The sequence below is a fragment of the Lampris incognitus genome, chromosome 9 (genome assembly GCF_029633865.1).
Source record: "Lampris incognitus isolate fLamInc1 chromosome 9, fLamInc1.hap2, whole genome shotgun sequence".
NCBI lineage: Eukaryota > Metazoa > Chordata > Actinopteri > Lampriformes > Lampridae > Lampris > Lampris incognitus.
Genome location: NC_079219.1, coordinates 15,216,479 through 15,236,656, shown reverse-complemented (window position 1 = coordinate 15,236,656; position 20,178 = coordinate 15,216,479). Strand labels below are relative to the sequence as shown.

The 20,178-nt window shown below is 43.7% G+C and overlaps 1 protein-coding gene across 2 annotated transcripts; it reads right to left on the bottom strand.

The window, feature by feature from the left end:
• Nucleotides 1-537: 537 nt before the first annotated feature.
• Nucleotides 538-20,150, bottom strand: LOC130118233 (syndecan-2-like). Of its 2 annotated transcripts, none has more exons than XM_056286633.1 (5): nt 19,844-20,150; nt 9,586-9,712; nt 7,889-8,118; nt 6,527-6,779; nt 538-4,724 (listed from the first exon to the last, which is right to left on the bottom strand). In XM_056286633.1, the coding sequence occupies exons 1-5, from the start codon at nt 19,901-19,903 to the stop codon at nt 4,561-4,563; spliced, it is 834 nt and encodes a 277-aa protein (XP_056142608.1). In that variant the 5' UTR covers nt 19,904-20,150; the 3' UTR covers nt 538-4,560. The 2 variants fall into 2 exon arrangements, with proteins under 2 accessions (XP_056142608.1, XP_056142609.1); XM_056286634.1 differs by having other exon boundaries at nt 6,527-6,776.
• Nucleotides 20,151-20,178: the final 28 nt, after the last annotated feature.

Sequence of the window (20,178 nt, the reverse complement as noted above, 5' to 3'; positions counted from 1 at the left end):
CGGATCGGCAGAGGGGGTGGAGCAGCGACCGGGACGGCTCGGAAGAGTGGGGTAATTGGCCAGGTACAATTGGGGAGAAAAAGGGGGGATACAAAATTTTTTAATTAAAACACAGCCCTGGCAATAAACCGTGTGTTGGGGGCGGGTCGTCTAGTAATCAGGAGGTCGCTGGTTCGATTACTGGCTCCTGCAGAGAGCGTGTCGACATGTCCTTGAGCAAGACACTGAACCCTTAAAGTGCTCCTGATGAGCAGGTTGGTGCCTTGCATGGCAGCCTCCGCCATCAGTGTGTGTGTGTGTGTGTGAATGGGTGAATGTGAGGCGTACACTGTAAAGCACTTTGGTAGACTTGAAAAGCGCTTTAATAATGCAGCCCATTTACCTTAACACACGTAGTACTGTACTGTGTGTGTGTGTTGGGATGTGTAAGAGCTTAAACAGAAAGAGCAGGCAAGAATCAGGGAGGTGCTCCTGCAAAACCACACCGCTCCTCCAAACCGGTGAGGGCAAAATAAGAGAACATGCTTCAGCTTTGCATTTCAGCCAGGTGTTTTTTTATTCAGTAGTGAACCTCATAAGATACAACACTGTCTGCAACACAGCGCTTTCAGGCCTCGTCTGTGCTCATGGCATCATCAAGTCTTTGTTGGTCCTCACCACGGTGGAGGGAAAACTGACTGGGCGAAACAAAAAGAAAAAGAAAAAGGATAGACACAATTCATGTGTGGTTGATTTCATCAATTCCAAACGCAAGTTGAAACTGCAGTTTATGTCCTCGAGCTGAAGCGGTCGTTCGGTTAAATCCCAACTGACTGGGTATACCAACCCTCAGAGGCCAGCGGCTGTTCAGTGACATGAACATGTGAAGATGTACTCCCACAATTGACTGGAATAGGGAACGAGCTGGATCGAGCCTTGTCAAATGTTGAAAAAAAAAACGCACAAAAAGACACCGTGTGCACAACAAGGCTGGGACCATCTGTAAATACTGTACACTCGAAAACATTAATTGTATTTTTGGTATATAATCAAATATAAATTAATGTGTATAAATTACATAAATCATGAGATCAACGCAGAGAGCATGTTTGGTCACAAGTTACTGATCCTGAAGCTTCATGCCAGCTTTTCACGTGACACCCTAAAGCGCAGGCGTTTGTACAGACAATGGAAGAGTTGATGGTATTTAACCCAGATCACAGTCCCAGAGAGAGTCAGACTTCTTCTTTTTGGTCCCTTTGTTTTGTAGACATAAACTACTGGTAGATATTCCTACATTTCTGCCCTGACCTAAAACCACAAAGCTGAACCAGTTCATGTGTACACAGCGTTTACTCACAGATACGTTTCCTCCCTCATCCAAGTCACCTCTTCAGTCCAACCTGACTGCAGGTATCTCCACCCTTATTAATACAGTTGCATAACGACCGAAACCGATGATTGGTTTCATAAGCAAATTACGATAACTGGAGTTACAACAGCCATGTGTAGTAGTCACAGAAATCCTCTCTCAATAAGCGTCGTGTCCAGATGACCCGACTCAGCTTCCTGCGACTTCCTTACCTGCATTATTGAGCATGCATCAAGACTGATCTAAAATGGTTTTCATGTGTTGAAATTTTGAGATTTCCATTAAATCTTGAGTTATGTGTGACACACACATTAGTCAGTAAACTTTACTAAAACACACACACACACACACACACACACACACACACACACACACGCGCACACACACACACACACACACACATGCACACACACGCACAAATCCTCACAGGTTAACTTTTCCTGCTCCTGCTTCGTCTCCCAAAATGAGTAAATTGGAGACAGAACTACATAGGCCACAATAAAACTACTATTAAACGACTGCAGATAAGGACTACGATGCCGAGCCAAAGAATATTTTACATAGATGAACCAGAAAATGTGGAAACAAACTTCTCAACCAGTTGATTGAAAGCATTTCTACCAGCTACTTCATGACTATCTAGTTTTAGTATTGTTGTTTTACTACACAACAGTCATTTGACACCAAGGAGAAACACAGCGAGTAACATGATGGGGGACAAAAATATAAATCAGATGACTTGTTTAGATAAGACATTCATGGTTTTGCTTTGGCAGCGGTATAGTGTATGTTCATCTGACATGACATTACCAACAGTACATACTGCCAGTCTCGGCCCGGTGACTCAGGAGTCGTATGACTGGCTCCAACAACACACTTGGGCCTTTTAACAAAGAACACAAGGACGTCAATTAAGGGCTCCAGATTTGTGCCGTCAACTGTGAATGAAACCCTCACTCCGGCTAACCCGGCCTCCTGATCTTGGTTGGTCAGGAAAACGCCGTCTTCAAAAAGGAACTAGTAAAGTTTTGCTTTCGTAAGGAATACAAGTGTGATGCCAACTAAAATATCCACAATCATATCCTATCCTATTAATAACACACAAATATTAGCAAAGGTTGGTGAATGGTACTGATTGAAACAAATTAACCCCTCCGCCCGCTCCTCAAATTTCTGAACCAAAGCAAAAAAAAAAAGTAGTAGTTTTTGTTATTGTTCGAACCCCCGCCCCCAAAAATAAAGCAAACTATGAAGCATTGATATCTACCTAAGGCACAGCAGACTTTGGCAAACATGCCGTGCATTCGCTAACTCACTATTTACATTTGCCCCCTTGTCTTGCTTGCTTTGATTTGCTCTCCACACAGCTGAACGAGGAACGTCAGGATTCCAGTAGGATCACACGTCGCACATTAGCTGACAAGCCTGGTTTGCTTCAAGGGAGTTGAAATCCAAATGGAGAAGGGTAAGGCTCTTATTGGACTCATGACTGATTAATAAGTCTATTAAGATTCCACTAATAACTTTACAAAAAAAAACAAAATTATCCAAATTTAAGTGAAAATAAATCAATTACGTGACTGAACCAGAGTATTCAAGTTGATTATCTAAAATCTAAAAAAGCTTTTTTGGTAATGTTTACCTGTTGATATCTTGCAAATAACCTCTCCAACCCAACTGATTGGATGAGCACATAGACTGATTCTGTGAGTGGCGATTTCTTTGTACGGTCCCTTTAGCTTCAGCCGCTTTACATCTATGTACAGTTAAGAGAAAAGAATGTGCTTTGGTTTGGGTCTGAACAGATAGGTCGCATCTAAAACATCTTTGGATTATAGTAATTTGCCTTGGCTACCCTTCCAGACGTAGCCCACGATGAAGCTCCCGCTTCATTCCTGCTGCACAAGCAACTGTTAAGAAATTCTTTCGGGAGCAAAATATACAGGATGAAGGATGGCGGCATTTCTGAAGTAACAAGCCCCTGTATTAAAACGCTGATCCAAGACTGAAAATAAACGTAACCATCGTATTAGAAGTGGCTCTTTTTATGTGATTGCTACACTGGTGCTGTTGGGTTGCTCGACATGAATGAAGAATAATTTCTAAAAAAAAAATGTTTCAAGGGAAAACTGCAATAGCGGTGCAGGAATAGATGCCGGGTGAACAACTTTTACTTTAGCTTCCCTTCAGTGCATCGGTGTTGAAGGAAAAATGCAAGGTAAACCGACTTCTACTATAGCTACTATAGAAATGTAATGAAACAATATTAAAAGAGTAAAAAAAATTTTTTAAAAAAGGATTATGTGAAGCAATGCAGGAGCATGCAAACAGTTGATATGCAACAAACAAAACAAAAACAAATCAACACAGATAACACACATACAGCACAAATATATTTGGTCATTTCTACAAGTTGAGAGAACAAAAAAAAAAATTTTCCTTACAAATATGTACCTGCAGATAACAAAATCTCTCATCGCGACATGAACAAAACATGAAATAAAATATTAATTTGTCACAAAAAAAAGTAAATCAATGACTCATCATGAAATCCAACAACACAAGTTGCTATGAACAGTCTTTAACCTCAAATGAAGGGGAAAAGGACACTTGACTATCTAGGATCCTTTCAGCGGTAATCCCGTGACGCGTACCATTTCAGCTAGCAGCGCTCCAAATGAACTACGCCTGTCCGTGTCTGAAGACGTCTGTCTCCGTCACCTTCCTGACACCGCTGACCTAAGCTGGGCCTCTTGGGCTGTTTCGCCGTCAGACGGGACTAACTAAATAATAAACCAGGGCCAGCCCAGTGCCCATCAGCTTGCTGAAGAAGCGGCAAATGGTTGTCTGAAAGTACACAAACACTCTCCATACTCTGAAACACGTTACTTTCCTGAAGTAGAACGATAAGAACGCGTTTTAATACTCTTTTGATACTCCGCTTCGCAAAACACCGAACACAGTCAAGAAGGAGGGGAGACGGCGGAGGAGGGAGGTAAAAGGAGATGAGGGGAGATCAGCGGGGAGAGGCGAGCAGGAAAAGAGATGAGGACACAAGAAACAAAAAGAGAAAAGAGATGGAGGAGAGTGTTTGACATTGAACTTCATCATGATGCATCAGCTTTAGATGAGCAAAAAAAAAAAGAAAGATCCATTCAGAGTCCAAATTGTGAGATGGCAGATTACGTTCCAAGTCCCCACTGGTAGGTTTAAGCGTAAAACTCTTTGGTTGGTGCCTTCTGATAGGCCGTCGGGGGGAGCTTCCTCTCGCCCAGGTCGTAGCTTCCTTCATCCTTCTTCTTCATGCGGTAGGCGAAGAGGATGAGGAGGAGGAGGGCGCACAGGAATCCAATCACTCCACATGCGATCACAGCTGTAGAGCGGATGAGGAGAGGGTGAAGAAACGTTAGAATATCGCATCAAATTTTACTTCACTGGGTTTCAGAGGTTGTGCGCGACCCATACACGTAGAAAACATGTCAACCTCAAGACACGGTCATACCTCTGATTTTGACACAGTGTCAAAAAGTAGCAGAAAATCACAGCAGTTTTTCTAAATTCACCGAAGTATTTTTTCCAGGATGAAATCTCATGTTAATTGATTAATCAATGATCAGAAGGCAGCTATTAAAGCCGCAACTGAAGCTGCACAGTGGTCTAAAGCTCTATTTGAATGGGATCGGTTTCTCCAGGGGAGTTCAGGTAATTTGGTGTATCCCATCCGATCACATCTGTGGCTTCCTTATACCACCTCAGTGAAAATTACGGCGCAAATCACCTGTTTTTTCTCCCAAAACTCCTATGTATTGGGAGAAATTCAATGCCACCTGAGTTGAAACCCATGTTTTATATGACGTTTCCGTTTGCAAATTCGCTTTGACCACCGTTCGATATCATATAGGCCCTAATTTGTATCGTTTTTAGAGTGCGAATATTGAAACTACTCTGACGTTCTCCTGAATGTTATGGATGTTTTAGAAAAGTCTTCCACCAGCTGAAATGGCACGTGCAGAAAGATGATAAGTCTGGAGACTAAAGCCACTCCAACCTTCAGAATTAAGTTTGCTTTATTAACCCCCTTGGGGAAATTCAGCTACTGCAAATTAACCCATCCTAGCTGTGATATGTGTAGCTAGGAGCAGTGGGCTGCCGCCTTCATGCTGCGCCCGGGGACCAACTCCAGTTCTCTTCCCACTGCCTTGGTCAGGGGCACAGACAGGAGTATAAACCCCAACATGCATGCTTCTTTTGATGGTGGGGGAAACCGGAGCATCCGGAGAAAACCCATGGCAGACACAGGGAGAACATGCAAACTCCACACAGAGGACGACCTGAGATGATCCCAAGGTTGGACAACCCCAGGGTTCAAACCCAGGACGTTCTTGCTGTGAGGCAACAGCGCTAACCACTGGACCACCGTGCCACTCTTTTTTTTCTTTTTCTTTTTTTAATTAAGTTTCCTTTATTAATCCCCTTGGGGAACCAGAACCAGTAACCAGAATACTGATGACTATCTCAGTGGGTACATAAAAAAATAAAATAAAATGGGCATCCTGTGTTATTAATAATATCTCAGACATCGTTTGAGAAACATCCATTCCATCCACTATCCAAACCGCTTATCCTGCTCTCAGGGTCGCGGCGATGCTGGAGCCTATCCCAGCAGTCATTGGGCAGTAGGCGGGGAGACACCCTGGACAGGCCGCCAGGCCATCACAGGGCAAAAGCCCGGATTGTTTCTCAAACAATCCGGGTTTAAATTTTAAAATCTTTCCATATATTCCTAAATATCAATCATGATAATGGGACAAAAAAAACAAAAACAGATTATCTGACGCATAACACAGGTCTCCATTACTCCAACTTTAACAGACAAGTACCTGTTCACAGCCTTGAAAATACATGTTAAAAAAGCATGTTGTTTCAAGATATTCTACATCAATCTTTGATTAGTATGGTGGCAGATGTGCAAGTAGATATTATAATTACTCACACAAAATGCATGAGGTACATGCTACCTTACAGCCAGTGCTTTATATAGTTAACATCCTACAGCCATTAGTGGTACAGCAGTGTTTCAACAAGGTATGAAATACTGCAAAATACCCGTGGGGGCTTTAAAGATGGAGGAGTGAAAATAATTTCATCATTAGCAAAGAAGAACACCCTCCTTACCTGCCAGCACCTCGGTCCTCTCCCAAAGGTTTTCTGAGGTCACCTCTTCAGGGACATCCAATGTATATGTTTGGTCATCTTTACCGTCTTTGACTTGAACGCCTTTTTTGACAAGGACATCCTCTGCACTGTCTTTGGTTGGGCTGCCATCTATGCTGTACCAGGCAGTCGTTGTTTCAATGGGAGGTATGCTGCTGGAGCTTGGACTGGTGTTGAAGATGAACCAGTCTACTGTTGGCCTCATGTCTACCTGCTGGGACAGAGAAAGATAAAGACAGAAGTTGATCAGCAAACCTGCTAGTAGAATCCAAGTTGCACTGGATAACAAAATAGGATAGAAATAGAATAAAAGGCATCACAAGAAATGGAAAAATCCTATGTGTGTTTAAACTGTCATGGCCAGGGACATCTCGGACCCAACCCTCATCAGAGTCTTCACCCAGACTAGCCCAGCAGCATGCCAGGGGGTATCCGTAGGGAAGGGGGGGGCGTACTGTCATGGACTCAGCTAGTTCCTCTTAGCTCTCTCCCCGGCCCTGTGCGTCTCTGCACACCAACCACTTCTGCCACACACACCTGCACGCCTCTGCACCACTTGCCTGCCAATCACCTGCCACCCTGCCCGTTCTGCTATACACCTGTTGCCCATTTCCTCATTAGTATCTCTAATATATATTCCCGTTAGCTCACCTCGTGTTCACCAGATCCGGAATTGTGCTCCTGCTAGTTTTCGCATCCGCCCGTCTAATCTGTTCTGCCTGGTTTTGACTCGTGCCTGTAAGCGACCTTGCATTCTGCCTCTCGGTTCTGTACCGCTGCCTGTTCGGACTGACCTTTGGTTTAGAACAATGCAACGAACCGTCTAATCCCTTCAGGAAAGTTATTGCTCTTTACTTACTCCCGCCTTTGGTCCCCGATTCTGCATACGAGTCCTTCCTGACCCGTGACAAACACTTGTGTGTCCTCGGCACATTGTTGGAAAAACATGTTTGCTGTTGCGCTATTGTAGGACATTTTATAACAAGACAGCCAGCTCACACCGTCAAACGCCAGAAGCCAACAATCTATCCTAAGATATGCACAAACTGAGCTGCACTGGAAATGTAAGAAACAAAGTATATAGGTGCATTGACATAAAGAACCAAAAAAGTGGGACACATTTAGTTCAACCCCCCCAAATAAAATCAATGATTTTCTCCCCGTAGGTGCTCCTGTTTTTTGACATTCCACAGTGTGATGGTATGGAGACTTTGTCCCAGGGTCAGGAGATATCGTCTACCTTTGACAGACCATGTCAGCGGTCAGTACATTTCCAGAGGAAGAGCATGTGTGGTGTGAAAGGAAGAGGAACTGGTTTTCTACCTCTGTGTCCATCTTGGTGCTCTCATCGGGAAAGGCGAATTGCGGTGGCGCAGAACCCTCTGCGGTGGTGAGTGGATCCTCTGAGTCCACTACTGTGGTCAGTGGGTTGGCGGGAGAGTCTGGCACCGCAGTCGTTTGGTCCCGAATCACCTCTTGGATTGTTGTCGTCTCAGAGATGTTGACGACAAACCTCCTGATTGACGACTCTCTCAGTATGACATCAGCAAGAGCTGAGGAGGAGCAAGCAAATGCATCAGTGCTGGCTCAAAGCCCAGACGCAAGACCAATATTTCATTTTGGCACGGGAATTTCTGCTAACACTTTAATCGCCAAGTGCTAAGCCCCCCTCCCCACGTGCACGATTGCTTGATATCATGGGAACAGAATCTTGACACTCAGTATCGCCAACGGAGGCTCTCAAGGTGTTAATTACCTCTTATCATGTATGTGCAAGAGCAGTTTTACAGCTCGGTGGAATTTGCCATGGGGAGATGGTTAATACCCAACAACTTCCAACAAGCTTTAGAAATAAACGGAGTTTAAATGGCTGCATTTAAGAGCTTTCTCGTCTTCCGGTAGATTCGTAATGGTGTGAACAAAGTTGAGTCATGGACAATCAAGAATATCAGACATCCGCTGGCCTCTTATAAAACCTCACCTGCCAAACTTCCCATCACCTCGGGACAAACATCTGTGTGTAAGCTTCTAAGCTTGTGTGTGTGTTCATGTATAAGCATTCATGCATATGTACAGTTGTTTTTCTAAAAACAGTTTAATTAATAGTCTTAAAGTATTTTATCACTTTAAAAGTGCTTGGTTAAAGGTGCAACTTGTCTAACTGAAACACACACACGCGGCGTTCCCTTGTCTCATAATCACCGGAGAAAGTGTTATAAAGCCTTGTAAAACTTAGTCAGGAAATGTGTGTGTCAGATATGACTGCACATCTGGCTGCTGCTATAACAAATGGGAATTTCAACTGTGCTGGACTGCATATTAATTAAGTAATTACAATTACTATGAAAGTGGTATTACTGTGCCTTTACTTTTGCTTGCGTTCTTCTTTAACTTTGTTTTTTCAAATATATGAGCCTCGTTTTTAAATCAGATGTAAATTTTTCTCAGTTCGAGCCCAGCACAGAGAACATCGGGAACACCTCAGGGCAGTAGTATTCATAATGAAGAAACAGAATTTAAGTGTTTTGCAAAAAGTAAACTCGAAACCATCACACACTATCCCCGGTGCACAGTCATCTGGTATTAGTCTGAAATATCACAACTGGTAAGTGCTGCCACACGGGAGATTCTCTGCCATACATTTTTTCTTCCAGATCTTTCTTTTGTTGACGGCTTCTGTTAAATCTGTGTTAGCATCTTGCAGGGCCATCGTCTCATGGCTTGGTTTGTTCAGATTCTTACAGGATATCTGAACTTTAAATGGCACAGACTATATCAGCAAATGAACAATGCATACCAAGCATATATACACATTTGTATGAGGCAACCGGTTTGACCATGGCTTGATATCGGGCGTTTTAATGGACTACGGTTTCATTTTTATGATAGGCCTGGTAGAATCCTATCTCATTTCTTTGTGAAACAGGATGTTATGAAATATAAAGTGCAGCGACGGGACTGAAATAATTTGTCTTACAAGATAATGAAGGAATGAATGAAAATGAAAGGGGGTGTCTTACAATAGTCTCCTGATCCAGAGCCAGAGGCGAAGCTCTCACCATCTTCATCATCCACAGGGAAGTCGCCTGACGGCCTCCCCTCCAGGTACAGGTCATCTGCTGAGGAGGACGGCGACTGGGATAAGACCTGGAAAAGGAATATGGACATTATAGGGGTGCAACTATGACTATTAATAATCCTGTGCCATAATAGAGGACCGGAGCTGGGGAGAGAGGATGGCAGAGGGAGAGAAAGAAGGAAACGGACACAAAGAGATGAGAAGGGGGTTCATTTGTTTTTTTTCAGCCATACTTGCAGATTTCTTTTACTAATTTATATATATATTTTTACTTAATCATGAACCTCAGGTCAAAACCTCTTTCAACCAGTTTTACATTAACTATACTGGTGAAAAGCAGTGACGCGTGTTCAGTTTTTTTTTTTTTTTACTTATGTATCCATAACATGAACGGCAGCCATAATTTATCATGTAGATGGAAGCTGGCTTCCTGCTCATTTGTTTGATCGTGACAGCAATTGGTGATGCTACACAGAGACAGGCAGGGGATCTCTCTCTCTCTCTCTCTCTCTCACACACACACACACACTGCTTCCATTTTAAAATGTTTGTGTGGCTCAGAAAAAAAAACCAAAACATGACAGTCCACAGAACATTTATCTGACAATAACAAAATTAGAAAATAATGTCATCAATATAAACGTATATTAGCATGGCAGTTTTTAGAACAAATTGCACAAAGACCAACAATCAAAAAGGAGGAAAACTTGAGTGTGAAAAATAAAAGTTTTTGAGATGATGAAATAAATTTAAACGATGGAAAAACAGTGAGGAAGGCACTCCCGTCTCTAAGAGTAGAAGGGGAAAACAATATTATATACCATTATACACAGGGAAGTGAGATTATGTAAACTAGATTTTAAAAAGTGACTTGAAATATATGTATGAGCTTGACCCTGGTGGCTCACGCAGCTCATTTCACAAGGCTAGAAAAGTGCTTACTTCAGCTTTGTTTCTGGACCTGCCGATAGCCGGGCAGGGCCTACCCGGTGTTAGAAGGTGTACAGAGGCTGAGCAATGAGCTACGGGACATCAAGATGAAGGACTTGAGTCAGAAGCAGCGGTAGAGAGAGGAGGGTAGCAAGGCCAAGGTGGAACAGCCAACTGTCCTTCCCCCAACCAGTAGCAAACTGACTTTAACCAGGGGAGGCTTTAGCCTGGACAAACTGCACAAGAACCAATCATCTCCCAGAGTGCAACCAGGACAACGGCGTAGCTCCGTCACACCACATTGCATCCCATCATTTCACGTTAGGTATTAGTCATATTGTATGAGCAAAAATGTAATTTGACAACATCTATGTCGCTTAATAAAAACAGGAACTTGTCGGAGAAAAAAGGTGTGCAACATAGCCAAGGGCCCAACCTGACTGTGCTACTTTAAAATTCATCAATAATAATCATAAATTCAACAAAGCCTTATGGTAGTCTAAACCAAATTTAGCTTAGTGACAACCATACTGGTGTAGTTTGACCACTAAATCACAGAGATTTATTCAAAACAGAGCTGCCAGTACTGCAGTGCCAGCAGTACGTGTATGTAAATCTGTGAGGTTATAGCTTTGAGTACGCGTAAAAATATCACCCTGACATTTCTAGCTGCAACGTTCACGTTAACTGAAAGAGTGCCTTGCTCATTATGAAACAATAAACAAATCATTTCTGGCCACATATCAGAACATCGAATACGAGGATATGAATCTAATTTCTGACGAGATTCAACTAGAGAATAAATTGCATGAAACGAGAATAGCAGTATAAATCACAGCCAACGGGGAGTAATTATCCCTCCAGTGTGGTTAAAGAGACGGTGAACAAAAGCAGGCAGACAGAAGGATGCACGTGCTCACACATGGCTGAATACGGCCCACTGAGACCTGAACTATGTGAGGAATGCATAGTATGCTTCCACTAACACAGGTGCTGAAGGAAGAGGGGGGCGGTGGGGGGGATCTACACTAACAGGTGTTGAGGACGTAAGTGGGGAAAAAGGGGTGTGTATAAAATCTGTATTTTAATATTGCATCAAACATTAAATGAGTATATTTATAGCTCTTCTCTACTTGGGCCACTATCATAGCTATACATCAATAAAGCCGTACTGGGGGAATATTGTGGGAATCTTGAGTGGCCGGAGACTCACAGCGAGTACACACGAGCTCAGAGCTTCTTCATAATGTCCAGCTTAATTCCAATGTGGGGCCCTGAATAACATTTTAAAGAAATGATAAGCAAGTAGTTGTCCGTACATTGGATGGGGACAGTTGCCAGCTAAGTGGGCTAGACCAGCGTTTCTCAACAGGGGCGGTACAGCCCCCCAGGGGGCATTCAGAGAACGTCAGGGGGTACTGGAAGCAATAATTTTTTGAAAAGGGGGCGTTGAGGTGTTCTGGGGGGGTGTTAAACTAAAGATTCATGACGAGGAGTAGAAACGTGCAACTACTTGCAAAAGAATGTGGTGTGTAACATTGTAAGACCTGCCAGGTTTCCCCAATGCGACCAGACGAGACGGTGTATCGTTTCCATAGCAACGACTCTCTGTACTTCAGTGTTCCTGTCAGCTTTCTCATAGGCAGATTATGAGACAATGGGTCCCTAGGCATGGATGGGTAAAAGCCCCCCCCCCGCCTTAATTCACCTGTACCTCAAAAGGATTTACAGAGCACACACACACAATTAACGCCAACAGCATATTAACCAAGACGTACATTCACCTGCATCTCAACAGGAGCAGCAGCACAGGAGCAGCAGCCCCGCTGGCACAGCACTGGCAGTGCTGCCAACTGGCCATTCCTCCTCACCACCTCCCATGGTGGGCTCGTGAGCCCCCCTAATGTTATTCTCATCATTTGTTTGTTTTTTTAAAAACTGGAAAGGCGAGGAACTCAATGTAAAATATCTGCTTCCCTTGTTTCTTTTTCTTTTTCTTAGCTTTTGTTTAGGGATTGGCAACATGATCCAGAAAGGGCAGTTGTAGGTGCAGGTCTTTGTTCCAACCAAGCACTTACACACCTGCTTCTATTAGTCAACCAATAGTCTTGTTCCAACAAAGCAGTTACACAACCATGAGTCTTGTTCCAAACAAGCACTTACACACCTGATTCTATTAGTCAACCAATAGCCTTTACTAAGGACCTTGATTTGTAGACTCGGGTGTCTAACTGCTTGGTTGGAACCAAGACCTGCACCCACACCGGCCCTTTCTGGATCATGTTGCCCATCCCTTGCTGCTTCACTTAGTGTCTGGCGGTGCTCCATTGTGCATACACATGCACAGTTGTCAAGCTCATGCACAGATTGACCTTATCACAACCTCACCTGTGACCTATCGGCAGTTCACAAACTTTAATAGCTCCCTCTATCAACCAGTTTCCATACTCATTAATCAAATGGGAATGAATATTTGTAGCCCATACAAGCTTCTCTTTCTTGAAAAATGGCGATAGGCTTAATATTATATCTGCAATAAATAGGGCATCCCCTGATTTTTGCAAAAGGCAGGCCCCTATAAACTATTCAAAATAGCTTTATGTTCATGTAAGGAATCTCCCTTGTCCCAGTTAAGGCCTAACACATATTTAAAGGAGCATAAAAATAATACAAAAATCAATGTAGTTATGTGGCATGCATATTTCAAAGCGCATTCTTCAACAGGGAGCACTCTCAGTACCTCAAATATCCCGCCCTGCCCTGCCAAAAAATCTACTGTATGGCCATGCAGTTGTAGATTGGCCTACAAGCCCACGTTATATGATTGAGGGGCCCCATTCAGACAGATCAGGGGTGGATAACAACATTATGGGGTCTTCATGAACCACAACTTTACAGATGTGTCCCATAAATGGCTTATTTATGTGTGTGTGGGTAGGTGGGGTGGGGGGGGGCCTTGTCTGTGACCACCTCTGAGAGGTCCCTTAGTCAGAGCGTCTCATGCTGTTGTTTTGCACTCTCTTTTTGGATTTCTCCCCACAGAGTTGAAGGGCCCATATTGCCTGGGGTACTTAGCCCCTCTAAAGTCCTATAGATAAACTGAGGGGGATAAACACTCACTTAAAATGTATCATGATGGCTTCTTTTTTGTGACATCTTCAAAGTGAATGTTTAGGCTATCCCTTCAGTTTTTCAGGAGGACTTTTGGGGCTCCGTTACTGACATGAATGACTAAGCCCTTTGACTATGTGACAAGAAATGCAGAGATAATAACAGTGACTTTATGCAGAGGCTCTGGCTCAGGGGCCCCTTGAGCCCTTGGGCCCCCTGGGCCTGGTAGGCCCATTCGGTAATCCAACCATGAGCTTTCTGTAGCTGCATAGTTCCTGTGAAGGCAGCAGGACGTCAGAGTATCATCTATACAATTTCACCAACACGGCATTCACTGGGGCAACTCAGGAAAATGGACACGCTCTTCCTTGCTATTCCCCATGGAGGAAATTAAGAATTTCTTCCTTTGGAAAGCATTAATTTCTCCCGAGGATACACCGTGAACGCCACGTTATCACCGTGGTTACAAATTTTCAAAAGAGATATGTTCCGCTGTTTGGCACCAGTGCAGAATTACCACGTTCTGATTGGCTGCTGTTGGTGATCAATAACAAGACCTAATTAAAGTTTGAATGTCAAATTGCCGTTGCATTCGTTTAAAACTCATAAATATAATTTCTAGTCACATGGCTTTTTTTGCTCCCTTGGAAACTATTCATTTGTGCATCCATTATCCAAACTGCTTATCCTTACTCAGGGTCATGGCGATGCTGGAGCCTATCCCAGCAGTCATTGGGCGGCAGGCGGGGAGACACCCTGGACAGACTGCCAGGCCATCACACAGGGCCCACACACACACACACACACACACACACACCTAGGGACAAGTTAGTACGGCCGATTCACCTGACCTACATGTCTTTGGACTGTGGGAGGAAACCGGAGCACCCGGAGGAAACCCACACAGACACGTCCTCTGTGTGCAAACTCCACACAAAGGACGACCCGGGATGACCCACCAAGGTTGGACTACCTCGGGGCTCAAACCCAGGACCTTCTTGCTGTTAGGCGACCATGCTAACCATTGTGCCACCGCCTTGGAAACGAATGATAATGATATTCTAACTGCCCAGTTAAATCAAATTGTTATTTGGCATTCGATGACATTCTTTTTAATGATATTACACAGAATGATAATCAGCATTAATATTCAGGGAAGACAATTAGCCTACATTTTAACTGATGGGGGGGGGGGGGCGGTAAGGGACCTGGATAATGGATAGTGGGCTGCAGGCCCAAAAAAGGTTGAGAACCACTGGTCTGGGCAAAAGCAATGGCAGCAATGGAAAAAAAACAAAAACAAAACATGAAAATGAGACAAACCAGATGCTGCAGTCCAATTGAAGCAGTAGACAGAAAACCCAAACATCTATTTTCAAAAGACCGATGATACTCAAATCTTTTAAACCTCGGGGGGGGGGGGGGGGAGATAGCATTTTAATGGAAATAGCGCGACCATCTTGTGACTTCCTTGTATAAACTTTCAAATGTAAAAAATGTGATGCAAAATAATCAAAATGTAGAAATGTGCTAACAGAGGCTTGGGCAGAGAGAGCCGTAGAAGCCGGACTCCCATTTATTGTCAATGGCACATCTCCAGGTTATAGAGCGGGGTGATATCACAAACTGGAGTCTTGGATGTCTGAGCTCTAGTTTTGTGAGAAAATAGTTATGTTTGCAAATATTGTCAAGACTTCTCCAGACCTGAGAAACGGTAGCCTGTTCCTACGGCCAGTGGGATTCCCTTTTAAGGGGCCAAACAACTCCAACTACAGTCTCCAGGGGCTGTTAAAGTGAAGGACGGATAGCCAAACACCCCAGCCGCACAATTTAAACACAAGCGCTCGAACACTCCCAGTGAGAAACAAACGAGTTGGCTCACATTTGCACTCAAAGCGCACACAGTCAAACTTCCCATAGAGAACAGCACCGCTTGGCTCCAAGTAGGCTCCAAGATGCATGTGTGTGTGGGTGTGTGTGTGTGTGTATGTGTTTGTGTGTTAGTCTCAGGAGCAGTGGGGCTCCCATAGAGCACAGATGCACAAAGGGCAACAGGCGGAAGGAAGGAAGCAAGGAGAGAAGAAAGGATAAAAGGAAGAAATTAAGACAGGCTGACAGACACGTTAAGCCGTTTAATTGACTTCCATCACGTTTTTTTCTTTCGTTTTTGCAGGCCTCGAAGCGTCTCTGCTCCTTCCATAGTTAGGAAGTATGTTCGGTTTCCATTAGTTAACTTTATCCTGAATCCAAAACAAACACTGGGTCATGTGTTGCCAATGACCCAAGCTTACCGAAAACCAACTGCAAACATCTACTGTTTGCATTTAGGTTTGGTTTTTTGCTATGAAGCAACCAGCGAATAACTTGTTGGGATCTGATCAGACATTATGATGGACAAGGTCCAGACTAAAGCTGTCAAACCGGGGGGAAGGGAGCCTGTCTCTCCATTCACCAGAGTCACATTTACCAGACAGTGTTCAGTATGCGAACATTTACGAACTGCCCTGGCAGACCTCAGTGGCTAGAGAGTCACACACAGCTGGAAAATGCGATTCTGCATGTGTGGTATGAGTCTATGTGCAACATTCACACAACTAGCACACACACACACACACACACACACACACACACACACACACACACACACACACACACACACACACACACACACACACACACACCAAATACAGTCCAGTAGCCATCTGGCATCTAAGCACTATGTCACGCTAAAGACAGTCTTGGTGGAAATAAACCAGGCCCAGGCGGTATATATAGGTATATACCCCCAACAGACACAGCTCTACCCCCACAGAGAGGTATTGGGGGAGGGGGTGTAAGTGGGTTTGGGGAGCTTTTTAATTCTTTTACATGATTCCTTGCTCTTTTTTTTTAACTTTTGTCTAAACTGATATGGCTGCACAGTAGGGAATGTTGTTTCGCCAATGAGCTAGTGGTCTGATCCGGTGACAACATCGGAGCTGGTGCCTTGTTCCTACTACTTCACCAGTCATAATAATGGAGCAGAAAGGTCAACAGAGTGGGGTTGTGTAACAGCCAAGAGTACACAACAGCCCTGTCATCATCATCTATCAGCCAGACATCTGCAGCACACAGCACTGTGTGTGTGTTAAGTGTGTGTATGTGTGTGCGTTTGACCAATTCTACGAGTCATTAAGCCAAACACAGAAGGGCCCACAGGCTACATTTTGTCCTCTACCAAAGATGTTGGCTCTGAGAAGACTCTAGAAGTAAAATCCCATTTTGAACTTGACTCAGTCTGAGGGGAAATTTGTTTTTTTGGAAATTTTTTGAAAACACACACACACGCACCGATAGTGGTGTCAGCCATGCAAGGTGTGAAACTGCTCATCGGGAGCAGTTAGGGGTTTGGTGTCGGTTGATGCTAGATCCAATGTGGTGTAGGCACGGAAGTAGCCGTGATTGGTTGTTGGTTAGGGTTTACACTCTTTTTGAATTTCCATTGTTAGCCATTGCTAACGTTAGCTATCGTTACAGTACAACCTGGCAATGTTAAGGTTAGCTGTAAGCTAGCTAGCTAAATGTTTCAGTGCGCATCGTTTGTTTCAAGTCAGTGCCCTTCGAGGCTCCACGCTGTCTATTGGCCGACCCAACAGCCAATCACGGCTACTTCCGTGCCTACACCCCGCTGGATCTAGCATCAACCTTTGGTGCCTTGCTCAAGGACACCTCGACATTTTTGCATGGAGGAGCAGAAGATCCTCCAACCCCCCCCCCACTTCAAGGAAGGACTTTCAAATAACTCTTGGATATTTTAGCATTATTGATTGGCTTTTTACTTATAAGAAAAACATTGAAGCTCAATTTTTAAACTCTACACTGTGTCAGTTTGTGACTCTATCATGTCAATACAATGCCCAAAGCCACACTCGAGGTTAGAAATGCAAAATAAATAAATAAATAAATAAATAAATAAAATATTACAGGTCAGAGAAACAAACAAACATCTGGACAGCAGGAAGAAAGGACACAGATAGGTAGGAACAGCTTTTCAGTCAGAGTTGTTTGCAGTAAAACTATACAGCAATCATCCCAACACAGAGCGTTGTGGCTAGTATGACTACAGCGCACACTGGCCACATCCTCATCAGGACTCTTGTAGCAGAGAGACAGACAGACCACAATACAACAGACCTCGCCTCAATACAAGAGGACCCTACTAAATATTGCATAACACGTTTCCTTGTCTTTTTTGTGCTCTCAGCCTCATTTTGGCATCCAGTGGATGTGATTCGGTGTCACCCACATGTACACTTTGGCGGCAGGCTGCTTGCCTTGACAGGCCTCTGTGAGCTGCACCGTGAGGCATCCATGCGGTCAGTGACACATCCGCCAGCTCACAGCGCGTCACAGAGAGACGGGCCATCTCCACATCAGCTACAACTGACTCAAACAAAACATGGACGAGTACATCCAGATGCAGCTCAGTCAAACTCCTGCTTCCCTAGGAAATCCTATAATCTACATATGTTTCCAGTTTTCACTCCACATCCACGTCTACCGCCTCAAGTTTCATCCCTCTCTCTCTCTCTCTCGTCAGATTTTTATTTATTAACAGAACCTGTCATAGATGTCTCATATTTCTGGAAATGTGACAACATTCTGTCTCTCTTGACACACAGCCCGAGTCTCTTTCTATTTTTGTGGGACTTGGGCAGTCTATAAATCATGCAACCAGTGTCTGAACAATGGAGGCATCGTAATTTACAGAACCTGCCATTTCACAGTGTATCTCAACTTTTCCAAACCCACAAAAAGAATTTAGTAAAAAAAAAAAACAAAAAAAAAAAACAAAAATAAAATAAAATAAAAGAAGGTCTTTCAGGTTTGAGACAGACTGAACTCTCCTCCAGATAGATAATGAGGAAGACCGGCTGACAGACAAGTTGGAGGGAAGGTAGAGAAATGTTTTTTTTTTTTGCCCCCTAAGTTCGTAGGACTTTTCTTGTAGCACTTTCTCATTACAAGACTTTTTGTGGTTCCTCAGCATGTTGACTTACTCTGCTATTTGCAAACGGACAGTAAATGGAGGTTGGTCCCCTAAAACCAAATCCAAAAATACTTCTTTAAATGAAAGGCACATCTCCTGTAACTTTTAAGCCCCCCCCACCCCCAACTTAAATTCTAGTCTACCTAAACCATCAGGCCTGTGTGAGTTTTAGGGAGGGGATGCTTTATCATAGTCTCTAACTGAACTCGGTCTGCAAAGTTCCTGATTTAACAAGTGAATACCTGGCTGGAATAAATAAACAAATAAATAAATAAATAAATAAATAAAACAGTGGTAGGTACCAGGCGTCCTGAGGAGGAGAGCTGAGAACCACGCAGGGCTGAAGTGGTTTTGGTGCTGAGGGAACTTGACACTACTGAGTACTGATGGGGCCAAGGTCATTCACTATAAGTCAGGACCCCCTGACATGATGAGGAGCTCTAGTATTGGTGAATGGGCTCCGGGGTCGAAAGTGTGAATGACAAAGAATATAAGAATAAATATGCACACACACACACACACACACACACACACACACACACACACACACACACACACACACACACACACACACACACACACACACACACACACACCCGGTAAGAAGCTGGCAGCCTTACATTCATCTTTTGAAGAGGAATATGTATAATGGTATAATGGAACATGACAATAACCCATGACTTTCTGGTGTGCTTTTACTTTAAAATTGACGTCACCTACTGCTTTGGGGGTAGAAAAAGAAGAGTTGAACATAGGCTATTATTATTATTATTATTTACCCAAGTTTGTTTTTGTTCTTGTTCATTTATCAGTTCACAGAGGTTTGCCTCTTGTGAAATCTGATGGTAAGCCCCCCCCCCCCCAGCGAATCACAAAGTGAAGGTACCACCGCAGTTATGAAAATGACAGGGGACACACATCAAGGTAGACGTTCATAAAACACAAAACAAACAAACAAACAACAACTTTAAGTCAGAGATCCCTGAGCTAGACATGTCCAGTACCAATCTGCTGCTGTTGTGTTCAGGGGGGTTAGAAGACCCTCACTGACAAGTTACATATACAGACAGGTAAGGCTGTAGGTCACAAAAATAACCCCCCCACACACACACACAACCAGTCTACTTACATTATCAGCGATAAACCCGGTCGCCAAGCCGAGGCATAACAACATCCAAGCGCTCCTCATCCTTTATTTCTTTATTTCCAAGAAGGAACGATGGTCGGAATAGAGAAACAAGTAAAGATCGCTCCTCCGTAAAGCACTTCGCTGCTCTTTTCCGATCACTTGTGAAAATCTCTGCCGGTCAAAAAATAACACATAAAAAAAAAAAGGTCCCTTGACGAGCTGGTGAAACGAACGTCGCTCTCGTTCTCTTCCTTCTGACTTCCTTTCCCCCTCTTCCCTTCTTTTCAGCTGGAAGGACTCAGGAGTTGTTTGGGCTGGCGCTGCAGCGTGGTCCC

Bases quoted from the DNA above. Each gene is read 5' to 3' on its own strand.
- LOC130118233 (XM_056286633.1), bottom strand. From the start codon at position 19,903: ATGAGGAGCGCTTGGATGTTGTTATGCCTCGGCTTGGCGACCGGGTTT. The intron at 8,119-9,585 runs GTAAGACACCCC...GCTCCTCCTCAG, and splicing joins CTCTGGATCAGGAGACTATT to CTCTTGCTGATGTCATACTG. The intron at 4,725-6,526 runs GTAAGGAGGGTG...TCCGCTCTACAG, and splicing joins GAGGACCGAGGTGCTGGCAG to CTGTGATCGCATGTGGAGTG.